We start from the raw sequence: 24,458 nt of genomic DNA, 5'->3' as shown, positions 1-24,458 counted from the left end.
TCTAAATAAGTTAAGGTCTTATGGTTTTAATTACAAGTAAATGTCTTGTTGCTTTTATTAAGCAAATTTAGTCTTGTGGTTTTAATTTGTAAAGCTCATGTTGGTTTCTATAAGTACAAGTCTTGAGAGCTCTTGTTGGTTTCTATAAATAAATGATGTTGTTGGTTTTTGTAAGAATTTTTCTTGTTGGTTTTCTATGAAAGTTTTCATTGGTTAGTTTTGAATAAATGTTTTTGTTGTCTTATAGTTTGCAATGTAGATATTTATTTATATAAGTTATAATCATAGTGTTTTCCATGTTTTAATTTTGTGCAACAAAGAACTTAAAAGAATTGTTATAACATAACAGAAGAAAAAAATTAAAAAGAGCAATCATACAACAAGTTTATCACTATGTATAGTGATTATTTCATTGCGTGTCTACCCTTCTATAAAATGATTTTTACAGGATTCAAACAAGGAACAGTAGATATAGCAATATTTTCTAGAGGGTTTAGCAAGAGAAAGTTACATGAGATATGGCAATATTATCAGAGGAATCCTGTCAGATTTATGCAGCTTCTGACACCTGCCCTGGGCAAGATAATTACAGTATTTGATCTGTCATCATATTCTCATTATTATCACTGTCATATCTACTGATAACAGGGAAAAAACATAAACAGACAATGTAGGTGCTAGGACATGATAATATGCATTCTTACAAACAGAAAACATAAACAGACACATTTCAGGTTGTAATCAGACATGTTGTTCACATATTTTGTTGAAGTATCTGAGAAGAAGACACAGTTTATTGCTTCCTTGCAGCATTCTGGAGCCATTTAGTTCAATGGTAGTCATAAAATATATATAATGCATAAAACATGCACCATTGTGGTAATACATATAAATAAAGGTAGTTAAAAAAAAATGGAATTGATTCGAAAAACTAAGCAGACTTTTTGTCCTTTTCTGCACAGTTGATATCAATGTACTATTTATATATCTATAGCTATTACATATCAGTGTGACACAGTGTATTTACATTGAATAGCACATTTGGTAGCAGATCTGACAAATTCACATCTGTGCTGTATAAGGCAGTTGTAAAACATTTACTCCTACTAAAATAGTCAGTTTTCTCCATTCTATTAATATAGGCCAGGAAGACCATAAGGTTTAGAAGTGATGGAGGGTTTGAGTTGTTTGACAGTTTGCCATTGTACCAGGTGTTGATGTGGGTAGTGGATTACTTAATTGCTAGGGCTTAATGTCTAAATTGATTCATATCAATTTATAAACAGTTAATTACTTTTATTGTTTCATTGTTTCTCCTGCATTTGAATATGTATACTATTCCAAAGAAGACTGACTGCTTTAATACACTGAACTTGCCAAAACTTTGGTGAAAAGTTCATCAGCTATTATGATACCCCACAGAATTACAGTAATTTATTAATTGGAGTAGAAACTTTTACATAGCCACTATATGTTTATCTCATTTTCGGAATATATTTAACATTTAGACATGCTTTTGCTGGCATATCATTATTGCTAAATGTTCCAACAATCTTATAATTACTGCTTTACTACCAATATAAATTATTGAAAGTTCAGATATTTTACATTGTTTGAACAGTAAATTTGTCTTTGCTTATTGTGAAGATGACTATGGTTCGCTTATACATTAGCTGGAACATCTCACATATCATGTAAATGACCACATCAACAGTATGAAGAACTGATGAAACACTAGTCATTCTAGTTCTGACAAAAATGTATTCATGCAGAAGTTTTTTTTCTGAAGCGAAAGTGCAGAAAACTATGGTAGTTAAGATTTGATCAAAGTATATAACTTGCAGGATTATGTGATGCATTCTTTTCTTTTCAGATGTTTGAAACTTTGGATTCTTAAATATTTTTCTAAGATATTTTTTTAAGATGTGAGTTTAGAAAGAAGTTCTTGCATTCAATTTGCCTTGACTATGTGAGTTCAGAAGTTCTTGTTTTCAGACTGCATCATTTGCAGATCAAAGATGTAAGGAATGTTTTCTTTCAAAAAACTGTTTGATCTTTTTGAAAGGAATAATATTTTCATCATACAGGCCAAATATTGTTTTAGATTGCGTGTTTATTGTGGTCAGCAGTTTGCTAATTTACTTCTGCTGTTTCTGTTTATTCTCTCCCAGAGGTATGTTTATATGTGAACAGATTGTCTGAATAAATACACTGTTTGATAGACCCCAAATGCAATTATTCAATTTCTAATTCAAGAAAACATTTTTTTATCATAATGGTAGTCTATAGGGACACAGCTAGAGACTACAAAAACCTCCATAATCACATTAAAGAGATTGCAAATACAACTGTGGAGGTGACTAGATAACTTCTTCTGTGTACCTCCCCTAGTCAGGCCACTGACCATTTAGTGTTCAAAATGTGACACTGTGTGATCCAAATATTAACACATGAATGGAATGACTTTATGTTTGTTTTCTTTTAATCTAAACAAATATTCTTGTAGTTATCTTTGATCTTTCTGTAACACTGAGGTGGTATTTTGAATTTGTTTCCATTACAATGTATCTGAGCGTCACATCAGTGACAAAAGATTGTAATCGTAAAAGTCAACATGTTACTCAAGCCTGAAAATGCCTTTTCATTTTAACATTTCAGTCTTAATTTGATGTCTGTTTAACCTTAACAAGAAAGTCTGGGTCATCTTTGCTCAGTTGTCATTTTTTAGGGGGACAGGAAATAATTATAATAGTTTTTTTTATCAATTAAGTTGACATGAAGAAAGTTGAATGCATCTAAAGATTTATTAAAATGATATAAATCATAAACCTCATTCAGATCATCTTGTGTTAAAGATTGTTATTATCAAAGTTACTAAAAAAATCGAAAGTGTATATTTATATTTAGAAGAATGTGCTTTAGTATGATCATTATGCAAATAGGACAGATTACATCTGTAGAGAAATATCAAAGCATAGTCTGTTAATTGCTTTCTTGATTAGTTCATCTAAATGAAGATCATACTTGTCTGCTTTATTCAGAAGTCCTGAACAAAATAATCCAAATGTAATGAACAAACATATTTATTTTGTTAGGAAGTGTGGGAGGATGGTAACCACATTCCAACATTCTGTGGCTTTTTGTGGTAAAAATAGTAACCACAGACACTTCTTTCAGCCCTTTTAGACAGCTGATATTTGTTATACAGCAACTTGTCAAACTTGAGTACTTGTAGCACTTTTTGAATTCAATGCATACAAAAATTTTCTATGTTAAGAAGTATTACTTATATATTTTTTATGTCATCTGACCCTTATTACATATTATAAATAAGGTAGCTGCTTTTTTGACCATTAAAAGAAGAGATTTAGGTAAGAGTTATTAACTAGATTTCCTTTCAAAGATATCTAAACTGGACAATCATAATTATGTCAAACATTATAATAACTGTGTTTGTTTATGCCTGGAATGCTAGAACATGAATTTGAGTGTGGCAGCCTCTGACAACTACAGTTAACAATTTACAGTAGTACACCTTTTTCTGTTGTCTTAAGATTTTACAATTATGCTGTTGTTTACCTATTTAGCCAGAGGAACAGCTTCATTGATTATGTCTTTTTATAGCTTCTGATCTTGAAAAACTGCCTTTTCCTGTGTACCAGGTCTTAGAATAACAAATATTCCATACTGAATGACAGTATTGGCTACATTCAAGCATTTTATTAGTAGGAAAGAGATCATTTGATTTTTGGGAGGACTGACAGTTCAGTACTTGATAGACCATATTTTTGAACATATGTAACTAATTTTGCTTAAAATATTTTATGATCTCTGTTAAATGCAAAAAAAAACAACTTGTCATCCCATCATGGTTAGAAAAAGAACATTCCATCCATCAGTAGATTTAGTAATACCTTGACTTTTTGGCATTTTTATATTGGTTTGCTGAAACAGTGCATTAACTAAGCTAATTGGTTTCCAAATTATATTATCACCCTTGTCATCACAAAGAGTTTTCAAAAGAGTTTTATTAATTTATTCCATAAGGCTATCAGTCCAACATGGCATAACAAGCATGCATAAATAATTGCCACTGCACATTGCATTTTGCTGGCTTTTTGTGCCCCTCCCATCCCCCAACATTTTTTGTTTGTGTGGTAGGGGTATCACTTAGATCTATATAAAAATGTCATCCGCTGGTCAGAGTTTGTGTCATGCACATCTCTTAAAGTATTCAACCTAAATTCAGCAAAATGTAGCAATTGTGAAAATGTGCATCTGAGGTCACTCAGCTGACCAGAGTTATGGCCTTGGGGCCTAAAAATTTGTATGGCATTTGTCTCAAAAAGTATTTGACCTAGTGATGAAACATTATAGGAATATTATTCAATATGGGAAGTTAATACATAACTGGGGCTTTGTTTGGGATTTCACTCTGCTTGATCAGATTGACTGCTTATGACTTAGTAAAACATATGCATAAAGGGCCTAAGAGTTGTGACGCATATGTCTCAAGAAGTATTTGACCTGGAATCATGAAAACTGTCAAATGGACACCTGTCTGGTTTTTCTGAAAGATCTGTAGCTGCGAGTCAGTTTGAAAAAAATCCCAGTTTCAGTTTTAGAACTAAAAATAGGGGAGACACCATTTCATTCTTGATGCTATAATTAAACCACTTAATACATGATTGCACAATTTAGTTATCCAGTGATGTATTGTAACCAAGATGAGACATCATCTTCAGTGAAGTGTCAAGTCCTTGAATGTTATATTGTTTCCTCAGTCAGTTTCGGTCCTGTGATTGAAGTTTTTGACGTAATACTACTTGAGTTGGAAAAAGATAAATTTTAAAATAGCAATGAAATTTCCCAGGTTTTTCTCCATATAAGACATCACTGTAACAAAATATAACTTTAAAAGTAAAAAGAGAAGTTAGGTTATTTCCTATTTTGAAGTAAAATTTAGAACACTACTGTTTTAACTACATAGGGAAGTAATTTCACATTAGGGATAAAGTGGGCTCTTCTGCAGTGTTTAAGGAATAAATAAGCTCATCAACCTGTCAGAGACTTTACATATACTGCTATCTGATGGCCTCTGCTGTTAACTCAGCAGGGAGTTGGTTCTCTTGATATTATCACAAGTAGCTGACATGTTAGGGACCAATTAGTGGTTTATGATACTTCAAATCATAAGCAACCAATCAAAACCATATTTTTCTCAAGAGACTGCTCAGTTGACCAATCAGAATAGAGGAGTACAACTGTTTGTTTATATTTACCGCCAAGACTAATGAATTGTTCATTTGTTTGAAACGAAACTGCTATTGAAATATAAATATTGACTTTATAAAAATTGTGGAATATTAATTCTGGAATTACAAAAATGAGGCTTTTAGCAAAGGTATGACTTTATGATTTTTTTTTTTTTAATGTTTTGTTTATTGATTTATATGAAAATTATTTGCAACTAAGGTTGATACCTAAGGAGAAAAAGATGAATGCTTATGCAGTGTGCATAATATGCTTTTAGTTGTCAATACAAGCTTGTACAATCTTTCATTATAAAGTGTGTAGTGACTGGATATCTTCATGACTTTTGATTCATAATATAAATGGTACCTATCAAATTTTTTTCTTTCCATTTCAAGACATGTTTTGCTTGTGTATTTTCAGAAGAACGTTGTCCCCCAGATGCAAAGTCTGTCAGCGATGTTTGACAAGGCAGGAGGTGGTTACGACTGCCAGAGCACCAACTGTAATGAGAATGATGTAAGTACCTGATACTTTCCTTCACCACTCTTTTATATATGACATGACTCCTTATATAAATCGTCAATCCATAGTCTGTGCTATTGACCAGTCTACAGACATGCTGGGCTAAAGAGAAAACATAAACAACTTTATTTCTGATATCCTGTAACTTGCTGGTCATCAGTCAGAACTCTCTGCCTTCTGTCCTTTGGACCATGAGAAATAGTTTTGGCCAAGACATTCAATAAGTGTATAACATAAACACCATCCACCTGTATTTTGTCTTTTCTTTCTGCCAATTGGAACCGCTTGCAGATATGGATCAAACTGATTAATTAAAGCATTTATTTACTTTAAAGTGCCATGTGGCAGCTGTAAAAAGTCTCCCAGCACATGGACTGGTGGTGTTGTATTTTCTGTTCAGAGGGTGCATGAGGTTTTGCACATTTTAATACCGTTCTTGAACAGACTCAGTTTGATGCATTTTCTATGGTCAAAGAATTTTCAGATAAAGAAGTTGTTGCCATTTCATTTCTGGTTCAAAGTCAATATATTTTTCATCACAATACCTTGTAACAAAATTCAGTTTTCTCATCACTGAGACAAAAATCATTACTAATGGTTGTACAATTGGAATTTTGTCATTTTCATTTCTTATAATGCAATGGTTGACACTTTCGGTTCTTCCTCATCCATAACAACTTGAAAGAGATCATTCAGCCCAATATGATATCAGAAACAGTACAAACATAGATACAGTAAAATTTCGCTATTAAGACCACCCATGGTTCTTTGTAAAACTGGTCTTATTAGCGGTCTGGTCTGATTAGTGGACCAGGCTGTACGGGAAAGGTCTGGCAGACTTTCCGTTTTCGTTTTTCCATGACTATGTTAGTATCAGATACGAAAGAAGACTGATAAAGATAAGCATTTCATTAGCCTTTAATACTTGATCACTGTGTTAATCAAAGAATTACGGATCAAACTGTGTATTAATTAAGGACGCACTTCACTGATAATGATTTGAATTTTGACCAATTAAAAACAAACGATATCAAACCTTTTTAAACTTCATTCTCTGCTGAAATCCCAAACGTATTTACATTAATAATAACAAACAAACACCGTTTACATCTAATTAAATCCGTTTTAATCTGGTCAATTCGATCAGCGGGCTATCAGCGGGCATTCGTCTAATTACAAATAAATTAGTTATTTCAACAATTTCTTAATATGTTAAATAGCGATGCAAAACACCAAACATCTTTTAACAATTTCAGACAATCAAACAGTTTGATACGTTGTTTTGATAACATTTAAAAGACTTGTTAGCAATTAACACAATGTACACGCTTAACGTGTTAACACGATGTCGCACGTGTTAATTCTCGCGGTGATTCGCGGTAACATACAGAAAAATTTGAGTGGTCGTAATTGCGGTGATTAATTAAGTGTGAAAAAGTCAAACAGTTCTGAAATTGGTGGTCGCATTAGTGGATTAGCGGTCTGGTCGCATTTTCGGACAAACGACAATTGGTTTTAAGAAGGAAATATTCCGTTCTTTGCAAAATCGGTCGTATTAGCGGTGCGGTCATAATTTCGGCGTGGTCGTAAGTAGGAATTTTACTGTATATTGAAACTTGTTTTTATTTTTTTGAATAGCTTTGTTCGTTGTTTTTAAGAGTTCTTAATTTGAGTTACATAATTACAGTCCTATTTTTTTGTTCAAGTGAAAGTTGTTAGAATCAATTGTTTACATTGACAAAAAGTGCCAAAGTGGCAGTTTTTAGCCTGTTTTGAAGTTCTTACAAGGGCAGATTTCCGTAATCTGATCCGTGTTTCCATCATTAATTGCCCTGTTGGTTTCCTGTTGTTGTTGTTTAACACATCAATTAGCCAGGCTCATCTAGTGCCCTGTTGTTAAGAGTTGTGGTGAACAAAATTCAGTGAAGTATCTTGTTACATTGGTGACATATTTGTTACTTCTTCATGTTGCATGATTTGGTCTGTGTATCCACCCTTTGTGTCTTTCTCCTACTCAGGGAAGTCCTGTAAACAGTCAGTTTCAAAATGTTTTACTTAGATGACTGAGACGTAGATTGCTGGTAGAATATTCATTCATCCCCACAGCAGGCATTTTTGTCTTCCCTTTGCCAAAACTGATTGTTTTATTCCAATCTGTTTGATATCTCAAAATACTGTTTTTAAGATAATTGGATTACCTGAACAAATGAAGTTCAGGATTCCTGTAAGAAAATCGTAGGTGGTATTTGTTTGGTAAACAGGAAACCATGTTTATTCATTGAGGTATTCTGGTTAAATTGTGCCCTCAGATCTGCTTTTTTGCTTATGTTGAGCTTGTAAGCATCTGGAAAAAATGTACCAGAAGTAAGGCAAACTGTCAGAATTTCCAAGGTTTGGAAAGTGAATGCTGCCTGGTATATTAAATTTTCAGTAGTCTTCTATAGTTTAAACTCTGCTGACAGGCAAGTTTTAGAATATTTAGTGGTTGTATAAGAAAGTTCATATAGAAATTCTATTCATAATATCTCATAAATCTTGAAGTATTGAAAGAAAGTTTCTTGATATATGGCTAATACACAGACATTTAAGACTTCCTGTTTCCTTGGTGACCAATGTTATATAAGCTTTATTATTCTGTTGTATTGATCCTCAAATAAATGAAAAGATGCTGTCAGATGATTTTGGTTGTTATAGTTGCATGCTTTCAGTTAATTTTGTATTGTCACAGACATTATACAAGAAAGACACAGCTGTTGTGTTTATATAGAGTGTCACATGTTCTATGGTTGTTATATTTTATATATGCTTTTAGCACTGTTTATTGCTAGAGATGATTAAATTCATGAATTTACCTCGATCATATCATTATAGTTCATAGGAACATTTTTAGTACTTTTGATCAATCCTAGTCATAATTATATTTGTGTGTTTCAGGCATTGACATTCAAGGATGGGAATCTTGTGGCTGGTTCCACTGAGGCTCTCATACAACACCTGGTTCCCACAAAGGAATATAACCCAGATGTAAGTCATACTGTTGTGTATACTGATTCATAATGACATGTAGTACTAACATACCGTATAAGGAAGCATTGATTTGATGGTGAAAAATCTTCAAGTGACTGGCCAGCCATTATGTTAGGGATCCAGAATTAGCACCTTTTATTTCTTTCAAAATAATTTGGTAACTTTTACTTTCATTATTTCTGCAGTTTCGCAAATTTTAGTTTATCAGATAGCTAATGCATTGAGCTATAAACCAAAGTACTTGGCACCTAATTGTCTGCAACCAGGAGTAACATAATCATTTTCAGCATGTTTATAATAATCAAAAATGTGTAAGAGCACTTTAACATCTCAAGTTAAGTATTAGGGACATGAAACTCCACTAGCAGTACATGTTTTTGTTTTGAAATTACTTTTATTTTTATTGATTTTGCTGCAACACCGGATGCACCTGTTATTGCTAATCTGGAATCTAATTATTATGCCAACTGAACTATTATCTGAAGAGTGTATCTTTCTATATGTAACTTTCTCTGTGTTTGATTATGACAGTAATTAACAAAAAAACTGAATTCCTCATAGATCTAGACTACTAGTGAAAACAGTAGCATTTCGATATATCTCCAGACCAATTACCAGTGTTTTGCATTTCTGGGAATATCGTCTTGCAACAGCTATCAAAGGAAATATTGGGGGCAACATTTCAGAGAAAATAATGAGAGAAATTGTACAATAAAGCATGCATTTATCATGTTTTCATCCGCCCAGCATTTGTTACAAGATGGAAGTCAGATTTAAGATTATTTGAAGAAAATGAGGGAATCCTGGTTCATTAATATGGGTGGATCAAAGTAGTAATAATTAGTAATTAGTGTATTTGATAAATGATGAATTTCTGAAATATGACCAGTAATAATGTATAAGAGATAAAACAAATGTGAGATGTCAGAGTTGTTTATTAGCAGTCTGAACCTGCTGAACTCTACAATTATTCATTTTATTCATTATAAAACATGCTTTTAAAAGGGCAGTTTGTCTGGAAATGTTTTTGGTGCATGCTTCTGTTTTGATGAATAGATTTTATTGTTTACAGTATGAAGATTATTTCTTATTATTTCCTTTCTATATTTCAGAGGACATATGTGTTTACATTTTTGTTAAGTTCACGGCTGTTTATCCGACCCCATGAACTCCTGTCAGAAGTATGCCAGGTAAGCTTGACTTGAATTATTTAAGTAATTTAAAGCTACTTGCTCACAATTGGAGTGTAATTTTTCAGCATGTTTATTTCCACCTACTTTGGCTTAGAATGTGTAAATTACATTGAAAAATAAGAAATTGTTAAATAATCAGGTAAAAAAAAAAGCAAGAAGAATGTTGATTTTCTTTGTTATGTCAAAAATATTATGTCTTGCAAAAATTATATGTCGGTAAGTACCACTGGTCACCCATAGAGCATTTTATTGTTTTTGAGAGGGAAAAAATTATACCTTAAGTGTGAATAAGTTGCTTTAAATGAAGGAAGATTATGGTTACAAATGCCATGTAAGGGAAAGACTTCAGAATCTGTAGTTCCACAGAATTGCTGACACCATCATGTATGATGATCAGTGATTTTGTAATTTATGCTTTTAATAGTGCTATTAAACCTTAAAATACTACTGCCCTAAATATAAATGTCCTGATGTCTTTGCATAAACTCATCTAATTAACAGTAAGATAAAATTATAGAAACAAAAAGAGAAAGGCAAAGCTAGGCTGAGTGTTCACTTACCAGAATTAATTTGATGAATTATCAAAATGTTTTGATTGAGAACATGCTTTATCTATGCAGATATGTTTTACAAACAATGTGTCACAGTGAATATTTACAGATGAGTTATCATGTGATGTTATATATTACTACCTGACTCTTTATATAAATTGCCAGTCCATAGTTTGTGCTGTATTCAGGCCCCGTGTTCACAAAACATTTTCAGTCTCAGCTGTGTTTGATAATGAAACTTAATTTCTCATTTATATCTAAATAGCATGTTTAACCCAAAATTTTCAGTTAATAATTATTTTAAAGTGATTATTCGGTATTGATGGTCAGTCTCATTTGGAATTTAAGCTTGAAGTTCTCGTAAAACTGATATTAAAATTTCAAACTCAAACTCAGCTGAGATCGAAAAATGTTTTGTGAACACGGGGCCTGGACATGTTTGCTAGGCTAAAGTCAAAACTTGAAGATAAAAGCTCTATGTAAAATCTTTCCTGATGTTGTGTAATATGTGTCATTAGTCAAAATTATTACCTGACTCCTTAAAAAACTTTTAAATTCACTTCTGACTTAATTTAATAAAACACTTATTGAATGCCTTCCTACTGACATTGGGCTTTTGAATTCAGTAAGAATATACCGTTTGACTATTTAGTTTTGACTGTTTAATGGCAAGCCATTCAAAAAAGTGTATATAACAGGCATGTTATCATGTGATATTATTATATTACAGGTAAGTTAACGTGTGATATATATTACAGGTATGTTATCATGTGATGTATATTACAGGTATGTGATATTATATTTTACAGGCATGTGATATTATACAGTAGATGTTTTTTTTCATGTGATATTATATATTACAGGTGTGTTCATTCCAGCAGAATCTCACCAGTGATAATGTACAGAAACACAAGCTTGGCAAGTTTGGTCAAAATATCATACAATTACTCAGGTACAACATGTTTTATATAACCAGATACATTACACTGCAAGGTCGACTAAGTCTGCCATGATGTTTAAAAAATTGTGCAAAAAAAGCATTATCATCTTTTTTGTGTCTAGCATAAAAAATAACCTTTAAAATCTGCCAGATATATTTCTGTATAATAATGAAAAACTGCAAAATTTTAAGAGAACAACTGAGAAAAGTTCAGGCAATCTAGATTTGAAATCCAGCAATGAAATTTACACCCTGCAAAAACCTAAAAAATTTAATCAAAGACAAACTCCCAAGGGATATTTCCATTCTTGATTGAATCACTCTAAAACTAAATCTTCTTGGGCTGTTGATGTCTTAATAGAGAATGATGTGTTATTTGATGGAGTCTCTTATAGACTTCAAGACACTATTATTACAGAATAGACGCTGTTAATCAACAGTGATCCTTATTTGGAAACATATAATATTATCAGTAGAGGAAAAGTCACACATTGCCTTGAAATATCATCAGACAGGTCCTTTAACTAATGTATTTTGAAGCACTTTATTAGACAAGAGTTTTTCTCAATTTAGTTTAAAGTTGAAGGCCATTTCGTCCTTTGGCTTAAAGGTACATTTAAAAGACATTTCTCTTTTGGGATAAAGGTATATTTGAAGGATATACTGTACTCCAGTCTTGTTTTGATTTTGAATTCTGAATTATATGTAATTTTACCATTTATTTGTTCATGTAGTGAATGGACAGAAATGTTTCCATATGATTTCCGGGATGAACGAATGATGAAACAGTTGAAGGAAATCTCACAACGAGTGTTGAAGGTCTACCCAGAATTACGGCATGATATTGGTGCAATCACTCATAACCTACTCAATAAGGTAAACAATTACCCAGAATTATGGCATGAAATTGGTACAGTCCCTTATAACCTACTCAATGAGGTAAATGCTCAGCCAGAATTATGGCATGATATTGGTGCAATCACTCATAACTTACTCAATAAGGTAAACAATTACCCAGAATTATGACATGATATTGGTACAATCCCTTATAACCCACTCAATAAGGTAAATGCTCAGCCAGAATTATGGCATGATACTGGTACAATCCCTTATAACCCACTCAATAAGGTAAATGCTCAGCCAGAATTATGGCATGATATTGGTGCAATCACTCATAACTTACTCAATAAGGTAAACAATTACCCAGAATTATGACATGATATTGGTACAATCCCTTATAACCCACTCAATAAGGTAAATGCTCAGCCAGAATTATGGCATGATATTGGTGCAATCACTCATAACTTACTCAATAAGGTAAACAATTACCCAGAATTATGACATGATATTGGTACAATCCCTTATAACCCACTCAATAAGGTAAATGCTCAGCCAGAATTATGGCATGATATTGGTGCAATCACTCATAACTTACTCAATAAGGTAAATGCTCAGCCAGAATTATGACATGATATTGGTACAATCCCTTATAACCCACTCAATAAGGTAAATGCTCAGCCAGAATTATGACATGATATTGGTACAATCCCTTATAACCCACTCAATAAGGTAAATGCTCAGCCAGAATTATGGCATGATATTGGTACAATCCCTTATAACCCACTCAATAAGGTAAATGCTCAGCCAGAATTATGACATGATACTGGTACAATCCCTTATAACCCACTTTATAAGGTAAATGCTCAGCCAGAATTATGGCATGATACTGGTGCAATCACTCATATCATAACTTACTCAGTAAGGTAAACAATTACCAAAAGTTAACCTTTGTAATATATAGAAATTGGTTGGTGCATATTAGTCTATAGATTTTTAGTAAAAGTCCCTAAGGTGTAACTGCAGCTATTCTATTCAAACCATTCTTTGAAGTACTGGGGTAATTATGATGTTTTGGAAAAATATTTTCCGGATTTTAAGTAAATTCTATAAGAGAAAGTGTTGTTTTTTGCCTTGGAGATTATACCCAGGAGTTCTAGAAGTAATCAACATTCCAGTCATTCATTGAATATTTCTTATATAGAATCCAACAATAAATTGCAGCTGGTAATATCTTAAATTTGCAACATACTCATTTTCTATAATAACATACAAAAACTCCAAGATGCTATTGAATACCTGTAAACATTCCTCACCCACTTTGTTACATGGGATGCTGCAGTTACAAATTCCAGAGATTTTTATTCAATTTCACCTGTATGGGCACCGATTTCTGCTGAGGTCAAATTAACAGGTGTTAGTTTGTATAGGTACCTCATTAATAGTCTTATTGAGGTTACTGACTTCTGTTACATTCTACATTCTCATGCCTTCTCCCTAAATGAACTTGACAGATGTCATTTTCATCAGTTATTAATATTCTGTAACTAACTTTTTAATTGATGCCCTTTATGCCAGGTCTCTTTTTAGATTTCATTAATGCAATAGAATAAATTAAAACAACAGGTGCTTTTATTTTGATATGTTTATGACAAACTAATATTGACAGGTTGAAAGTAGCATTTGCTACCATGTGGTAACCTATATATTTTCAGCATTGGGCAACTGTTTTTATTTATATAAAATAAATTATTACTGCTAATGATCGGTATTTCCTCTAGTTTATTATGATCTAGTTTTAATGAAAGCACATACTTACTCTTATCTACTCACATTATTTATATGATCATGAAAACAGTACCAGGGGTTATTATTTTGTGATAAATTTTGCTAAGGCTCCAAGAATCAAGAATGCAAGGATAAAGCTTTCATGATGTTACTTAAATTTAGATAATGAGCATCTCTGAAAATATTTGTTTACTTGATTTTGTTTTTGACTTGTGTTTATTTAGAATGCTGCTCAAAATAATTCTCTGAAAGATAACATGTTGTTTTGTTCAAATTGCTTCTTTTGAAATTAAGATTCAGATAAATGTTGAAAGACTTTTGTCCAGAATATAATTAAAGGTTTCTTTGAAATTGTAAATTTTATGTTTTTTTGTACAGCTGTTGTTTTGCAAGTAATTCATGCAGCAATAAATGCAAAATAAATGTAACTCATAAGATTAAGATGTATGATAAAAATCTTGTGAATGAAATAGTCTGAGACTGGATTCTCTTTTTCATATTTCATCTGCAATTTTTCAATGATCTAAATGGCTATGCCTGGCGGTTCATATTCAGTCAGTTCATAGCTTCTCGCAGCAAATTGATGGATGTCTAATTTTTAGAGGATGAGCTATTTTTGAAGTTTTTGGAATTTTGTTTTGAGGGCACACACGCTTTCAGTTATCAGGTATTTTAATAATGCATGACGTGATGGGATATGAGGGAGATGCGCCACTGTTTAGGAAATGTGATCTAGTTTGTTACACATAATTGATGTATTCTACCGGATGGAAATGTAATTACACAACTGTTTTGTGGCCTGTTATTGTTAAAAGCTGAAATTTTCTCTCTTTCACACTTTGTTTTTATGTTAATCTGTTTTCAAGACTGAGTAATTGGCTTTCTGTTAAGAACAGAAAAGCAGTATGTTAAGAAAATAATCGTAGACTTTGATTCTTTGGAAAGTTAATTTGTAAAAGGTCCAAAACCCTGAATTTCATGGTATAAGATCAGTTTTTAAATGGTTTCATTTAAGATGCCATATATATTTCTGACCTGATACATGTCTGTTACAGTTGGCACAGTTGAACCGCTATGAGGAAGTTTTGTCAAAACTGAATGCCGAGGCAGTGAAACGTTCACAGACCCAGATCGCACCTACAACAGACATCCTGGAAGTTTGTCCCAGTCCACTAAGGCTAGCGCAACAACTAACACATATAGAACTGGTAAAACATTGCACTGTCACTTTATTTTTGTAAATAATAGGGCATTAAATTTTGTCTGTTCTTTTTATAGATCTAGGTGTTTTACAGTCCGTTAATTGATTAAGCCTCAAGTGATACAAATGACTGTAATATATGGAAGTATGTGTATACATTACATAAAGAGAGAAATAAATTGTCAAGGCCAATTTGCTTTGAAATACTGTTTGTAATTTATACTTATAATGTAACTAAGATTATTTCTTATTCAGGACATTTAGTATTTAAATAGCAGTTGCATATTTCTAGCAAACATATTTTTGCCTGTGTGTAAGGTTATATAGGACAGAATATTTACAGATATCTTGAACAAATCCTAGTTTTACTAATGTCATACTTTCTACATGGCAGGAACGATTAAGTCAGATTGGACCAGAGGAGTTTGTTCAAGCCTTTTCAAAAGAAGAAGTGTCCACTCAACTTCCTGTGTTTCGAGATATGAAAAAAACGCACAATCTGGAGGCGTACGTGCAGTGGTTTAACCGGCTCAGTTATCTAGTCGCATCAGAAATTTGCTCAGTATGTATTTCTTTAAACCTTGGCAACACTTCAGTTATATCATAGGTAAAAGTCTGTAACATTACATCTAGACATGGATCAATCATTATTTATAGAGTATATGATAAGAAATATTTTATTTACAATTTTTTGTCACTTGTACTGATAAGAAAGTGCATTCTGCAATAATCAATAAGTGATAAAGATGAACACAAGCAAAGTTATTTCGAGAATGTTCCAGGATTCACATATTTTAGATCTTTGTACTTCAGGAATTTTGTAAATGATGATGCAATATTGAGAGTTTACGAAGGATGTATTGATCAGTGTAGTGGTAATTAACAAATAGAGGCTTCTTCACATGTTAGAAACGATTAATAAAAAAAGAGTATTAATATTTCCACACTTTGTGATTGTCTTGTATCTTTTTGCAGCATTTAAAGAAGAAGAATCGGGTAAAACTTGTTGAATATTTCATAGACGTTGCCAAAGAATGTATAAACATTGGAAATTTCAACTCACTAATGGCCATTATAGCAGGGATGAATATGAATCCTGTAGCAAGATTAAAAAAGACAGTGAGTTTCTAATTATATAATATTATTTATGGCAAAAGTTATGTAACTTTGACAATTATACAGATGCATTGTCACAAAGGAATTCGAGCGACTTTCACCTAGTATTTACCAATTTCATATTTATTAAATTTCTTGTTCTTTATTTATATACACTTACAATAGTTTTGCACCAAGCCCTCGTAATGCATTGTGCATTTGCAAATAAATTACCATGTAAGCAAACATAGCAACTGTATATTATTCATATTAATGACAGAACTTAACCACCAGAGTACTAAAGAGAGGTTTAACATTAACTTTGTGTATGTGCCCACCTTATTATGAATTAATATTCTAACATAATTCTTACATAAAAATTTCAGTGGGCCAAGGTGAACAAAGCAAAATTTGGAATCCTTGAGTTACAGATGGATCCATCAAACAACTTTGGTAGTTACAGATCATGTCTGAAGGCAGCCATGTGGCGAGCTCAGGGTGCTAGTGATAGCAGGGAAAAGGTAAATACCCTTTCAAGACAGTTTTATTCTCCCTTTCATTCTTAAAAAACAAACATATCTCTTGTATAATTTTAAAAATATTGTCATATGCTGAATGATTCAGATTACTGTGGTTAATGGCTAGGCCTAATGGGTGTTACAGCTGCACTAGAATATCATTGAACTTATATATGTTTGTTTGCAGATTGTGATACCATTCTTCAGTCTGTTTGTGAAGGATATTTACTTCCTCAACGAGGGCTGTTCCAACAGATCTGAAACTGGCAACATTAACTTTCAGGTAACTAAGAACAAATTTTATTATCTGTAAATTTCAGTTTTTACCTGTATATATCAAATAACAGATTATTTTATCCATTTCCTGCAGTAAATGTGTAAGTTTGCTTGATTAAACTGCAGTAAATTGACAGTTGCATTATTGCAGGTAACTTCTAGAGAGATTTTAACAGCAAGACTAATAGACAATCCCGATTGTTTAAATTGTTTTCTTTACTGTTACTTGTTTTTGCAATGGTGTCTGTTTTCACGTTTCAGAAATTTTGGCAGTTAGCAAAACAAATATCAGACTTTGTTACATGGCAACAAGTTGAGGTAAGAAACATAACTCCTTTATTTGAAATGTTGGCAGCTAAACAATAGTTATGTTATCAAAAAACAAACTTTGTTTTTTTCACTTGCTGATGAATTAAGCATCTGAGAAACAGTTGCTGTTGTATCAATCCTTTCAGTGAAATAGTAACATTGATGTGTTTTGTGAATCTTAACTATTTTTGTGGCTTATTGTTATTCACTTTGAGCAAATCTGATGCAAACAGTTAAAGCATAAGAAAGCAGTGTTTTAGAAACAAACATCTGGTGAAAAAGATGCAACATCATTAAGAAAGTATTGGCTGTAACTGATTAAAACTTAACATGTGTACAAATGGAAGATAATGTCTTTCCATATAATGTGTGTTTTTATTTTGCAGTGTCCATTTGAGAAGCACACAGATGTTCTTCACTACATTCTTACCTCCCCTGTGTTCTCAGAAACCAGTAAGTTTTCTTTACTTGACAGTTATTGATATACAAGTTGCTTGATTCAGACTAGTTTCTAATCTCCAGCTGTGAAAGCTGAGAAAAATTTAGTTGAGCTAGGTTTTGATAATTCTGCATCAATGGTTGTAACATCCTTGTCAGTAATGTCTGATAATAATGGTTGTAACATCCTTGTCAGTAGTCTGATAATAATGGTTGTAGTCTGATAATAATGGCTGTAACATCCTTGTCAGTAGTCTGATCATAATCGTAACATCCTTGTCAGTAGTCTGATAATAATGGTTGTAACATCCTTGTCAGTAGTCTGATCATAATGGTTGTAACATCCTTGTCAGTAGTCTGATAATAATGGTTGTAACATCCTTGTCAGTAGTGTCTGATAATAATGGTTGTAGTCTGATAATAATGGCTATAACATCCTTGCCAGTAGTCTGATAATAATGGTTGTAACATCCTTGTCAGTAGTGTCTGATAATAATGGTTGTAACATCCTTGTCAGTAGTGTCTGATAATAATGGTTGTAACATCCTTGTCGGTAGTGTCTGATAATAATGGTTGTAACATCCTTGTCAGTAGTCTGATTATAATGGTTGTAACATCCTTGTCAGTAGTGTCTGATAATAATGGTTGTAACATCCTTGTCAGTAGTGTCTGATAATAATGGTTGTAACATCCTTGTCAGTAGTGTCTGATAATAATGGTGTAACATCCTTGTCAGTAGTCTGATAATAATGGTTGTAGTCTGATAATAATGGCTGTAACATCCTTGTCAGTAGTCTGATAATAATGGTTGCAGCATCCTTGTCAGTAGTCTGATAATAATGGTTGTGACATCCTTGTCAGTAGCCAGATAGTAATGGTTGTGACATCCTTGTCAGTAGCCAGATGGTAATGGTTGTGACATCCATGTCAGTAGCCAGATGGTAATGGTTGTAACATCCTTGTTAGTAGCCAGATGGTAATGGTTGTAACATCCTTGTCAGTAGCCAGATGGTAATGGTTGTAACATCCTTGTCAGTAGCCAGATAGTAATGGTTGCATGCACTTCACTGTCATGAGCTTGATCACAGTCCAAGTGTAAAGTTACTTCATAATGAGAAAACTTTCCAGTTGATTTGCAAAAAAGGCCATGCTTCTGCCACGGTGCCAACTATCCCGGAAACAATGATCAGAGCACCTTGGGTCTTTCATTGCCATCAAGGCTAAATGTTCTAAATAATGCTGACAAAAACATACTTGTAAAGTAAAGTAGTATAATGTGTAGCTGAAACATATAATCTTACCAAATGGTTTCAAAAGATATATATAATCTAAAATGTGTTCTATTCTTTACAGCATTGTCGCTGGCATCGTTTGAATGTGAACCGCCAGAAAACAGCTACGACAAAGAAAGACATAAAAAGCTAAAGTAAGCCTTATTTAAAAATGCGATAATATATACAAGTGTTTGCTTGTCTTGAAATTATGGCAGTAAACTGTTTTTCTTTGCTAACATTTCAATAGGGTTTTAATTTTGAAGGATGGATGTCGATTAATTACAGTCAAACTGTTCATTAATTTTTGTGATACCTCTGTGAACTGCATTTCTCAATCTCGGTTAAAAACTGAACAAGCTTTTATTTGTACTATTGATTATAGTTAAATAATACTAATCAAATTGTAGGTCTGAAGCAGGGTTATGACGAAGGAGCCAGGGTAAAGAAAGATTCCCAAATCTACTGGTCAGTGATATTGCTTAGCATGACAGAACGTAATTAAAAGCTTGCGTACTCAACTACAGAACATTGTAAGCAATTTGTGAACAATCTTACTGAAGGATTGACATTGGTGCTTACAAATGATACAGACTGAAGAAAGTTAGACTGGAGAGGTGGAGATACTACATACCAGAATGTTTTCATATTAAAGCAGTGTGTTCAGTGAAGAATTGTGATGTTGTGAAACTGTAGGATATATTGTTAGTGAAAGATGTGTTGTTAACTGTTAAACATTTTAAATGGCAAACATTGCTCTCTGAAGCCAGTGTTAAGGATTGTATATAATCGTACTTGTAATTTATATGATTGTTAGCAAAATAGGTGGACCATATCCAGTCATTAATTTAAAAAGAAATACTCAAACATTTGTTCGGGTTGGTACATTTATTTCATAATAAAATGATACACTTTATTTTCCTAAGACTTGAGCAGTTGCTTAGTTTTTATTTATAAATGGTTACAAAAGTATGTTAAATTTCTGTAACTATTTGACATTCTGGTCTTATTATAGTTTCTGTTATAAATGTTTGCCCAGTTTTATAGTATTAGAAACTCTTACTGCATAATTTGGTGCCATAGGAAATATATACCAGTGCTAATTTTGTAGGACTTGTGGAAGAATTGATATGATATCATTGTAAATGTAATAATGAAACTTAGGAAATAAGTCAGTGAAAAGTTCATTTATCATGATTTACCGAAGTAAATATATAGGTACTTCTTCGAAAAATCCATTAATTTCTTGATTTGGTGTAGATATTTGTTTGTTTATTTTTATTTATGAAGGGATCAGTGATTTTATGGACCAAACATTGTTAATTTATGTATTCAGTTTTCAGAATGTATATGGATCTGTCATTTAGTTGCACCATTGATTATCATGTTTTGTTTTCAGTGCATTTTTTCCAAACTTTCATTTGACAGCTGCCATAATAAAAACTAGATTACAGTAATTTATTTTGGCTAGCCGTAATATTTTTAACTGATAATGATGAAAACATTGTTTTCTACAGAAATGCATTGCAAAATCTACTCAAAACATAGAACGGTAGTAGATTCTTACTTAATGCTGTCTTTATAAATGTATTTTGGAATCTACCCATTTTGACTGCTTGTGTCAAGAATTTTCCAGTATGATGTCATGCTACATTTCCATCAGCATGTTTTTCATTCACCTTAGAAAATGGAAATTTTTAATTTTTATGTACTACTCTCTAAGTTAAATTATTACTAGAGTTTTAATGTAGAATAAAAAAAAAAGTAATATTTTACATATAGAAACATTTCAACATTGCAACTTTTTAGTTCCAATTCATTGACGGTATTTCAATGCAGGATTTTCTTTTGGGTATAAACATTTATATTTTAATTAAGTTTTTTTCAAAGTTGTCACCATACTTATGTGAAGGACAGCTGTGGATTGTATTTGGTGTTGTTGTTACTAAAAATAGAAAAATGATTTCCATTCAATCACTCTAATTTGGACGTGATATTTCAATGGAACTTGGTATGAAGGTAGGGGATTGTTTTTGCGACCATTAGGGTTAAGGTCACTATTACAAAAAATAGAAAATGTTTGAAAAACCTGGTTTTCATGGAATTTCCACATCTATTGTTCATTTCATATGGCATATACTGTGTAACAAAAGACTTAAGAGCTGTGTAACTGGTTACAGAATTGCAGCAGTATTTTGTTAGAGCTGTGATCTACCAGTCAAAAAATTCTGTCAAGTTTCTTTTTAACTGATTATTTCATTTTATGTAAATTGTGACGATGACCTGTCAACAGAAATTGATCAAATTTCACTCAGTCATATAGATTTTAGCGAATATAAGAAATTGTACATCAATCCTTGAGTCACTGGTAAATTGGATTGTTAAAAATGGGTACCATATATTTATATATGTATACTAATCATGTTCTCATTTCATTCATCAATATATTGCATTCCCATCATTGTTACTTTGATTAAAATGTCTTAAGTTATTGAATAAAATTTATAAGATGCCAAAATAGAAGTTGGTCTCTTTGTTGGTGTATGTATAAAGCCCTTGAATTTTACCATTATGTTGCTGGCTGCATTTGTAAAGTGTGGCAGTTTTACACTCTGAAACTGTTTCGATACAAATGACTTCTGTGCAAGAATAATATACACAGCAAGAATTTAGGCTTACCTAACCCTTAGCCTGCTAAATTTCTAAAATGGGCTGGTCCATCTTTCAATTTGGGCAATACCATTAATTATTTTATGGGGTGTTCATTGAAAATTTACTGACTGAATAGCGAACAATGCAGACCATGATCAAACTGCATGGATGTGCAGGCTGATCTTGGTCTGCACTGGTCGCAAAGGCAGAAGCAGGCTAAAGGTTAAATTATTCTGGATTTTCCCCAGCCAAAGGAAAACAAGATTTATGGCTCTTTGTACTTATATATTTATGCCCCCCTTTGAAAAAGGAGGGGTATATTGTTTTGCAGATGTCGGTCGGTCGGAATGTAGACCTATCCGTTTCCGGATGATAACTCAAGAACGCTTGGGTCTAGGATCATGAAAGTTGATAGGGAGGTTGGTCACCACCAGTAGATGACCCCTATTGATTTTGAGGTCAGTATGTGAAAGGTCAAGGTCACAGTGACCCTGAACAGTAAAACGGTTTCCGGATGATAACTCAAGAACACTTGGGCCTAGGATCATGAAAGTTGATAGGGAGGTTGGTAATGACCAGCAGATGACCCCTATTAATTTTGAGGTCTGTATGTCAAAGGTCAAGGTCACAGTGACCCTGAATAGTAAAACGGTTTCCGGATGATAACTCAAGAACACTTGGGCCTAGGATCATGAAAGTTGATAGGCAGGTTGGTAATGACCAGCAGATGACCCCTATTGATTTTGAGGTCAGTATGTTAAAGGTGAAGGTCACAGTGACCCTGAACAGTAAAACGGTTTCCGGATGATAACTCAAGAACACTTGGGCCTAGGATCATGAAAATTGATAGGGAGGTTGGTAATGACCAGCAGATGACCCCTATTGACTTTGAGATCAGTATGTTAAAGGTCAAGGTCACAGTGACCCTGAACAGTAAAACAGTTTCTGGATGATAACTCAATAACGCTTAGGGCTAGGGTCAATAAAGTTGATAGGGAGGTTGGTCATGACCAGCAGGTGACCCCTATTGATTTTGAGGTCAGTATGTCAAAGGTCAAGGTCACAGTGACCAGGAACAGTAAAATGGTTTCCAGGCAATTACTCAAGAACGCTTTGGCCTAGTATCAGGAAAATTGATAGTTAGGTTGGCCATGACCAGCAGATGACCCCTATTGATTTTGAGGTCAGTATGTGAAAGGTCAAGGTCACAGTGACCCTGAACAGTAAAACGGTTTCCGGATGATAACTCAAGAACACTTGGGCCTAGGATCATGAAAATTGATAGGGAGGTTGGTAATGACCAGCAGATGACCCCTATTGATTTTGAGGTCTGTATGTCAAAGGTCAAGGTCACAGTGACCCTGAATAGTAAAACGGTTTCCGGATGATAACTCAAAAACACTTGGGCCTAGGATCATGAAAGTTGATAGGCAGGTTGGTAATGACCAGCAGATGACCCCTGTTGATTTTGAGGTCAGTATGTCAAAGGTCAAGCTCACAGTGACCAGGAACAGTAAAATGGTTTCCAGGCAATAACTCAAGAACGCTTTGGCCTAGTGTCAATAGGTTAAATGTCAAGATCAGATTAAACCAGAATGGTAGAACTTTTGTTTACAGTGAGCATATAATTTCTGTTCCTTGTGCAATTACTAAATGCATCAAGGGGGGCATTTCGTGTTCGACGAGCTCTTGTTACTTGTAGTATTTATTTGAAATGAGCAAACTGGGCCAAACTGACAGCCCTTTTGAAAATATAAGTGCCTTTTTAAGCACATAATGAAACCTTTATCTGTTTAGCTGGTAATACCACTTTTTACAATTAGAAGAGAATAGTGAAAAGCTCCAGCAATTATTCAAAGATTAGTACCTGAAATAATTCCTCAAGTTTGACATAATATGAAAACACCAGCCACCAACAAATATGACAATGCAACATATTCATAAATCTCCACAGTAAAAAGTGTGCAAAATTAAAATTACAAGCTTAAAAGTGGTCAGCCCTTTCTGCAGTTATACAACTGTCCGCAAAACCATTTCAGTAGCATAATCCATGGCATTGAAAATCACATAATTATAATGCAAGGGTCTAGCGACAAGAAAATATCTGAAACAGATGGAAAAGGATTATTGCATATAAAAGAACTAAAGTGGAAATCACTGCGCACATACAGTTTACTAATGTTGAATAATTAAACGGCAAGAATTCATTAAAATCATCTGACCAGAACAAAATAGTCATGAAGATAATTTGCACACCTCCTCTTGAGAGTGAAGCATCCTATGAATTTTCGATGAATTCCATCCAGTGGTTGCTGAAGAATACTCTGGACAAGAAATGGTACTATAGCATACATGTTAAATAATCAAAGGGCAATAACTCAGTGAAAAAAATCATCCAAACAGAACACAAAGACAATACGCACATGTCTTGATAGTGAAGCTTCCTATGAAATTTCGCTAAATTCCAACCATTGGTTGCTGAGAAATACTCCAGACTAGAAATGGCACTATAGTATAGTATGTCAAATAATCTAAGGGAAATAATTCAGTGAAAAATCATCCGACCTGAATACAATGTGCTCAT

General features: G+C 33.1%; 1 protein-coding gene across 6 annotated transcripts in view; it reads left to right on the top strand.

The window, feature by feature from the left end:
- Positions 1 to 21,745, top strand: part of LOC123563963 (ras-GEF domain-containing family member 1B-like) — a 77,358-nt gene extending 55,613 nt beyond the window's left edge. For 5 of the 6 annotated variants that reach the window (XM_045357161.2, XM_045357162.2, XM_053536604.1 and 2 more), the window contains 14 exons: positions 5,677 to 5,772; positions 8,713 to 8,802; positions 9,918 to 9,995; positions 11,413 to 11,501; positions 12,224 to 12,365; positions 15,170 to 15,322; positions 15,710 to 15,877; positions 16,291 to 16,434; positions 16,797 to 16,931; positions 17,116 to 17,211; positions 17,466 to 17,522; positions 17,900 to 17,966; positions 19,305 to 19,377; positions 19,633 to 21,745. In XM_045357161.2, the coding sequence (XP_045213096.1) occupies positions 5,677 to 5,772; positions 8,713 to 8,802; positions 9,918 to 9,995; positions 11,413 to 11,501; positions 12,224 to 12,365; positions 15,170 to 15,322; positions 15,710 to 15,877; positions 16,291 to 16,434; positions 16,797 to 16,931; positions 17,116 to 17,211; positions 17,466 to 17,522; positions 17,900 to 17,966; positions 19,305 to 19,377; positions 19,633 to 19,651 (1,407 nt within the window). In that variant the 3' untranslated portion in view covers positions 19,652 to 21,745. Of the gene's footprint in view, positions 1 to 4,979; positions 5,405 to 5,676; positions 5,773 to 8,712; positions 8,803 to 9,917; positions 9,996 to 11,412; positions 11,502 to 12,223; positions 12,366 to 15,169; positions 15,323 to 15,709; positions 15,878 to 16,290; positions 16,435 to 16,796; positions 16,932 to 17,115; positions 17,212 to 17,465; positions 17,523 to 17,899; positions 17,967 to 19,304; positions 19,378 to 19,632 lie in introns of those variants that run through there. The other variant, XM_053536603.1, reaches the window with a different exon arrangement.
- The last annotated feature ends 2,713 nt before the right edge of the window (positions 21,746 to 24,458 follow it).

Source organism: Mercenaria mercenaria, chromosome 2 (assembly GCF_021730395.1).
Source record: "Mercenaria mercenaria strain notata chromosome 2, MADL_Memer_1, whole genome shotgun sequence".
NCBI classification, from domain to species: domain Eukaryota; kingdom Metazoa; phylum Mollusca; class Bivalvia; order Venerida; family Veneridae; genus Mercenaria; species Mercenaria mercenaria.
This window is presented reverse-complemented; position numbering and strand designations above follow the sequence as displayed.